Below are 7,295 nucleotides of genomic sequence, written 5' to 3' on the forward strand. Positions count from 1 at the left end.
CCGCACTGTCTGAAGAGCTGCCCAAAATCCCTGTTAAAGCCATCTTGAGATATTATCGATACACAGACCTTGCGCTGATGCTTCTTGCACTATAGTATTTCACTCCACGTACGTCGCAGGTGATATTAATTTCACTCCGCGGACCTGTGGCGATTCATGCATACGGCGAGACATTCAAGGCACGGTGCCACGGGAATCCTCTAGAAAATGGCCATCTTCTGCGTTACTCAATGGGGACGCACCAGCTGCACTGAAATGTCAGAGGAGTTTGCACAGCTGACAAGTTGCTGAAAACGGAGCATGGCAGCATCTCCATAAATTCTCTTTATCCAGCCAAGTGCAGCTTAATATAGACTTAGTCTCCCTGTCCGTCTCCCACACTAAGATCGGGAGCAGCCGCAGCTCATGACCAAAACACGGAGTTGTCGATTTCACCGAGCGAACTGCTGCTAGTGGAAAAATCCTCTTTTAAACTGATCTCTTTCTTTAGGTTTAGATCAATAGGATAGGAAGGAGAGAAGAAAGAGCATGTCCGCGCTCAGCCAAAACTCTGACGAGGAGGTAGGTCCCGAGGACATCGATGAGGACGAGATCCTGGCCAATCTGTCTCCCGAAGAGCTCAGGGAGCTGCAGTGCGAAATGGAGGTGATGGCTCCGGACCCGAAGGTCCCCGTTGGGATGGTACAGAAAGACCAGACGGAGAAACCGCCGACGGGGAGCTTCGACCACCGCTCTCTCGTCGACTACCTGTACTGGCAGAAGGCGTCCCGACGCATGCTCGAGGACGAGAGAGTTCCCGTCACCCTCCTGCCCTCTGAGGTAACAAGCAGAAAACCACAAATATTTATCAGGTGTCTGCCGTAGGGTGTGTTTTAAGAGGATGGCGCTAGAGATTTTTGCTTCGGTTAAATAGCTGTAGCAGCATGGTCTGCCTCTGTTTCAGTCCCTTACGTACAGTACAGGGACAAACTATGAATTTAAATTCTCCCTAAAAGCCTCAGCAGTGACAGGATCTAGCTTGGACTGTCACCAGCATTCTTTTATTATTATTATTATTTTCTAAATCTTTACTTATGTTTTTCTCACGTAAGTAAACCCTGATTTTTGTTTCACCAAAGCAAATGACTGAGAAATTGTCATAAAATCAAGTTCAGCAACCGCAACTCAAATTTGTTTGATTTTGCRTATTTAGTGGCGCTATTCGGCTTTTCCATAGAAAACTTACTTTAATAAGTAAAAGATGAATGTAATAATTGACGGAACTTAATGTCACGCTGGAAAAAAAAAGCCTATATTTTGACAGTGTGAAACGTTCACTGCTGACCAAGCATGCAAACTGCAGGGATGAGCCCAGCCTTTGTCAACGCGGTACTTAAATTTGCGCTAATAACCCTGTGACTTCCAAATAGAGCTAAGGTCATGCTTGGTTAATTTTTGGAATGAGGGCCGCGTTTTACAACAAACCGCTAGAATTTGTTGCCCTAAGGGGACAATTGTGACCGTTTTATCTGACTTTCCGTGAAACGCAGGCCAGGAGAGCGCCCTGGAGTTAACTCCTGATCCAGCCAGTGCAAATCCGTTAGGAAAACGCTTAGAGCTGCATTAGCAGAGCGTTCCTCAGGGACGGAGAATTCGCTGCCGAAAGCGCGTCATTAGCCTGTCGCAGAAACGTCCCCCTTCCCCAGGCGGCCGCCTCCGAAAGGAGAGGCGAGGTTACGCTGGTTACGCGCCGTCTCGTCTGGCGGCCTCCAACCGCCCCCCCGGCGCTCGAACGTATCTCAGAAGCCGAGAAAAGGTTGCTAAAAATAAAAAAGTCCCGCTTAGGAGGTCCCTGGAGGCGAAGCCGACGCTGATGCTGCAGCACCGCCGTCTTGCAGCAGCTGCTGCGGGGTCCGGCCCCCATCCCCAGACACGCACAAGGCCCGAGCGCGTGTTTTGCTTCATCTTCGGCAGTTCTCCTCCTCGTCCGCGGCGCTCTGGAGAGGCGCTCGCACCGCGGGGCCTGCTGTCCCGCGCGCCCCCTCCTCGGGCTTTCCRTTCGTGCCGGCGTCCGCGGCGCGCAGAGCAAGCCCGCTCTCTCGGCGGGGAGACGACCAAAATCACGCCAAGCGCAGGGCCCGGCTTCGGCCCGAGGGGCCGGGGGGCAGCGGGAGGGCGCGCGGGGCGCAGGCCCCGGTGCTCCTAGCGGGCGGGCGGGCGGAGAGCCGGGCGCGCGGCCCCTCGCAGGGCGACGCCTGTTTGCTCGCGAGCCGGCGCGGCTACGGGCCGCGGCGCTTGCGGTGAAATGCTGTTCTGCAGCGTRGGGATGCGCCGGTATCTAAATCCATCCGTTACGGTCCGACGCCGGCACGGAATTAACCTCGCAGAGCCGCGTGCGGTTGTTTCAGCTCTGGGTTTTGCCTTCCGCAGAGGAGCGCTGCGGAGGAGGCCGGCGAGAGYGCGGGCGACACCGGCGGCGCCGCTGGCCAGAGGCGGCCAGAAGCAGAGGGGAGAGAGAGACGCTACCAGAACGAGCGCTTGTCCCACTCGCTAGCACCGTCTGCAGAGACAAGCAAAGATGGGAGCGATAAGGAGACAGAGGAGGAGGAGGAGGAAGGAGAGGAGGAAGAGGAAGATGATGAAGAGGAGGAGGAGGAGGAGGAGGAAGAGGGTGATGAGAATGGATTGGAAACGATGGAGACTCACGCCAATGAAAACAGTCACAGAGATCAGATAAGTAAGAAACTAGGAACAGACTCGGGGCAACTCACAGAAAAGCAAGATGGAAATGAAAAGAAAATATCAAAATTAAACATCCCCAAAAAGTTAGCACTAGACACTAGCTTCATAAAGCTAAGTGCCAGACCCTCAGGAAATCAAACCAATTTAGAAGAGAGTTTGGAGAAAGTCCGGAAAAACAATCCGGATGTGAAAGAGCTCAACYTGAACAACATAGAAAACATCCCCAAAGAAATGCTGATAGACTTTGTAAACGCGATGAAAAAGAACAAGAACGTAAAAACGTTCAGCCTGGCCAACGTGGGCGCCGACGACAACRTTGCCTTCGCGCTGGCCAACATGTTGCGTGAGAACAGGAGCATCACGACTTTGAACATCGACTCCAACTTCATCTCGGGCAAAGGCGTCGTCGCCATCATGAGGTGCCTGCAGTACAACGAGACCCTGACGGAGCTGCGCTTCCACAACCAGCGCAGCATGCTGGGCCACCAGGCCGAGATGGAGATCGCCCGGCTGCTGAAGGCCAACCCCACCCTGCTGAAGATGGGCTACCACTTCGAGCTGCCGGGGCCCCGCATGGTGGTCACCAACCTGCTCAGCAGGAATCTGGACAAACAGCGGCAGAAGAGACACCAGGAGCAACGGCAGCAGCAGATGAAAGAGCAGCGAGAGCTCATAGCGATGCTGGAGAACGGGCTYGGGCTGCCTCCCGGGATGTGGGAAATGCTGGGGGGGCCGATGCCGCAGCCGAGGGCGCGCGAACCTCCGCCAGCGCCGAAGCCGCCCGTCCCCACCTCTGCGTCCCCGAGCAAGAGGAAGGAGAGCGCCCGGCCGCCGGCCCCCGAGCAGCCGCCCCGAGAGCAGCCCGTCAGCTTCCAGGTGGTGAAACTCAAGAAGATGCAGCGCAAACCCGCCGTGTCCAAGTACGTGGAGCCTGCGGAGAAAACCAACCTCAAGGACGTCATCAAAACCCTGAAACCGATTCCCAGGAGAAGGCCGCCTCCCCTCGTCGAAATAACCCCGAGAGATCAGCTCCTAAACGACATTCGCCAGAGTAACGTTGCTTATCTTAAACCGGTAGGTGTTGTAGAGCAACGGTTCCAGTTTGGGGGATTTTCATGGTATTTAGGCACCCGGCTCCACACCGGCTCGTCACCACCTCCGAAACGCGGGAACTCGGCGGGCGCTAATGCCTGGGGCAGGCGACCCCTGTCCCGGCACCGTGACCTTCCGTCCGGCCCACCCGCCGTAAGGCAATGATAGACTCTGCCTAAAGAGGTCGGTGACGYGGCGACGACGGAGGTGGGAAGCTAGAGGGAGATTCCAGCCTCTTACGCGCCGCAGTTGTAGAGGTGAAGGAAAGGAAATTCCCTCAGGGGGTGAACAGAAAGCCGGTATTAACGTATTAGTAATAATACATTAGTTGTTATGATATGAAAATGTTATTATAATAGCTGTTGCAGGAGGGCAGCAGGAATTGTTGTTTTACTAATTCTTTTATCGTGACGYGGACCTTACTTTACAGTTGGACTGTCCAAACGCCTGCAGAGTAACGACTTTCTCTTTTTGGTAGCCCTTTTCTTATTTTGCTTCACTTTCCATAAGGAAGCGCTGTCTCCTGGCCCGTTTGATAACTGTGCCAGCCACCCACTCCTGGGGTCCCGGGGACGCTGGTGGGACCCTGGGCCAGTGCTGTGCAGCTTCGGTGCCCTACAAAATGCGGTGGCAAACCTGGGGAAAGGCTTTAGGAAGTAAGAAGGATGCTTAACATGAAATTAAGCTTTAATGTGAGGAAAATTTACTTTTGAAAGAGTCGTTTTCTTTATTTGGGGCTATCACAGTGATGCTGCAAAGATCCTTGCTGCAATATTTTTCCGTGTCTTTGAGCCTAAGCATTACATCTTGACTTGTAACTACAGGATAGGTAAAAGATGAGTTTTCTTGGCTGCCTGAGCATTAATGCATTTTTACAGTTGCCTAAAAACAGTTCAGCTAAAATACTTGTTCCTCTGAAATGCTGATTTGCTGCAAGAGCAAAATTGTGTCCTTATTTTTCATTACCAGTTTTAAAAAGCTGTTGGTAAGCTGATAAAAATAAGCAAGGAGGATCAGGGGCCAAACTTACCTGAGGCACAAGCAGCTATAGCTACACTGAGTTCTAGCCTAGATGCACAGCCTGCACATTTGCTTCTGCCTGCAGGACCCTGTAGCGAGGAGCGCATTATTTTAGGGATCCTCTGCTACTAGATTTTTGGAGTCAGTTCTCTTATTTAAAACAACAGCAAAATTCTAGAGCTAACAGGAAAAAAAGTAGATTTATTAGCAGCAAAGATGGAGCAAAATTATAGGAAGAAAGTAAAGACACCAAAGGAYGTTTTTATATTCACTCGTAAGTAAATGCTTCAGTGAAAGCGCTCACAATGACTCAAATGCAACTCTGAGTTAGGTACCTTAATGTTTTTGAGAGCCACTTTTCAAAATGTTGGCCATCATATTTAACCTTTTGCTTTCCCCAAATGTTGTATTTCCTTGCATTGTACCAATCTCCAAGAAATACAAAAAGCCGACGGATCTGTTTGAAGCTGCTGATGTCAGTATASCTGGTTGTGTTGCTAACACTAGAAAGAGGACAGGGAATCCTTTGTAAATAGAAATGGTCAAATTGTGTTTCATAGTTCATATTTTAATAATGACTTTTTTGTACCATGAGTCACATTTTGCTTTCATTTATATCTGCACAGAAGTAATTATTCCCTCCGTAATTTTGGAAAGAGCAGTTTGTCCCGAAGGCCCTGAGGGGCCAGGTCCTGCAGGGACCTCTGCCTCCTGATCGGGGTTTAACGCTACCATCTGCCCCAAACCATGTTTTTTTGTCTGGGTTTTTAATGGTGAGAATGATTTGGCTGCAGCCAGGGCTTCTCCTCAGGGCAGTTTCCTGCCCTTCTAGATCTCAGTTTATGATGTTTTGTATTTTGGGTACCTTGTCCAAAAAGAAAAGAGCTGCTTTTCTACAGGTCACACACCGGGAAGGTGATCCAGAAATTGCATGTTGGGGTAGGGGATTTGCCCACCTGTGGAAAACTCTCTCCTTGCCACTGCATTATTCCTTTTTCCCTCCCTTCCTTTTTTCCAGGAAAAGGGAAGGACGATAGCGTTCTTGCTTTCGGACAGGGCACAGCCCTTTGCGCGGCAAGGATTAGGAAAGCTGTGTGTTAGGGGAGCCAGGGAGTAGTGGTGTTAACCCAGCCGTTCCCTGGTTGTTAGCTCCCCCTCAAAATCCTACTAGGATTTTATAAATAGCAGTTACAGGCCTTGGAGAAAAGGGGTTTGTTGCTGACGTTTGGTATTTCAGAACTTGCTTATGAAACTGTGCTGGGGAGAGCTGGAAGTGATGGTGCTGGCGCAGTGAAGGATCCCCATCTTGAAAGCTGAGACGGCTCCTTTTCCATAGCATTTTCTTTTCACTCGGTTTGAATGGGAACGTTTCTCTTTCCCAACGGCTTCTGGCCAGGAGAAGCTCACTGCCGGCTGCTGAGAGCGCTGCCACGAGGGAAGCAGCAAAAGATGCTTCCAGGCAAATCCCAAGTCCCTGCGACGTGGCCGATCTGGGACGAGGGGCTGCAGGGAGACGCGTCCGTACGCAGCCTGCGGGGCTCGCCAGCTTGCAGTTGGCCTCTGCTAATCACTGAGGTCAACCAGTGGTGCTCGGATTTAATTACTTCTTCATAAGATGAAGAAGTCAGTATGTTGTACATGTGCTTGCTGAGGCTCAGGGACACTTGGAGAAGAAAAAGGTGGGAGAGAGTGCATCTAAAGAGCAGAGTAAGTTTAAACTCTGCATCCTTGCGTATTGCTCATAGCTGTTCCCCGTGCGAATGCTCAGTATGAGCAACTGGTCTCAGTTCTGTTCTGTGATGCACAGAAAATACAGAGCTTCGTAAAGAGCTTCCCAGCAGCCTTCTGCAGCTCCGGGCAGATCCCTGCACACCCAGGCATCCTGGGTCCCCCCCCCCGCGGGTAGCGATCGCGACCTAGTGATAAGACCATGGGATATGAAGGTGAATTCATGGACTGTCTTAAATGGGCCAGTTCATAACAGTTGTTATTACAGCTTGTGGCAAGACGAAGAAATGCCACGCACTTATTGATTTTTTTTTTTTTCATCTGGCCAAATGACTTGAAGCTTGGATTTGGGGCATTAATATTTTATTCTCATCTGCCTCTGTGATCTTGATAGTTGTGTAATTGCTGTGATACCCTTGGCTTCACCTCTAAAATGGGGCTTTAGTGCTTGAGCCAATCTGGGTGTTTGTTTGCTCTCTGTGGTGAGACTCATTGCTTGCAAAAAGAATTACTGGGCTTTAACCTGCAAACAGCAAGTGGGGAACTACAAACAAACATAAATTCCTGACCAGAAGTCCCTCAGGGTCTTAGCTATTATATTTTTGATCCTTTTACAGTTTCTGAAGGTTTATATTAACCTAAGCTGGCTTGGGAAATAAGACTGGGAAATTTCCTCCTCATAATATTTCTTTATTTTCCTTGTCCAGGTGCCATTGCCAAAGCAGTTAGAGTAA

General features: G+C 50.5%; 1 protein-coding gene across 1 annotated transcript; it reads left to right on the forward strand.

The window, feature by feature from the left end:
• The first annotated feature begins 528 nt into the window (after positions 1-528).
• On the forward strand, positions 529-7,295 carry LMOD3 (leiomodin 3). Its single transcript, XM_026074969.1, has 3 exons — positions 529-860; positions 2,499-3,795; positions 7,269-7,295. Exons 1-3 carry the CDS (start codon positions 529-531, stop codon positions 7,293-7,295), a joined length of 1,656 nt encoding a protein of 551 aa, XP_025930754.1.

The sequence above is a fragment of the Apteryx rowi genome, unplaced genomic scaffold, assembly GCF_003343035.1.
Source record: "Apteryx rowi isolate R43461 unplaced genomic scaffold, aptRow1 scaffold_4, whole genome shotgun sequence".
NCBI classification, from domain to species: Eukaryota; Metazoa; Chordata; class Aves; order Apterygiformes; family Apterygidae; genus Apteryx; species Apteryx rowi.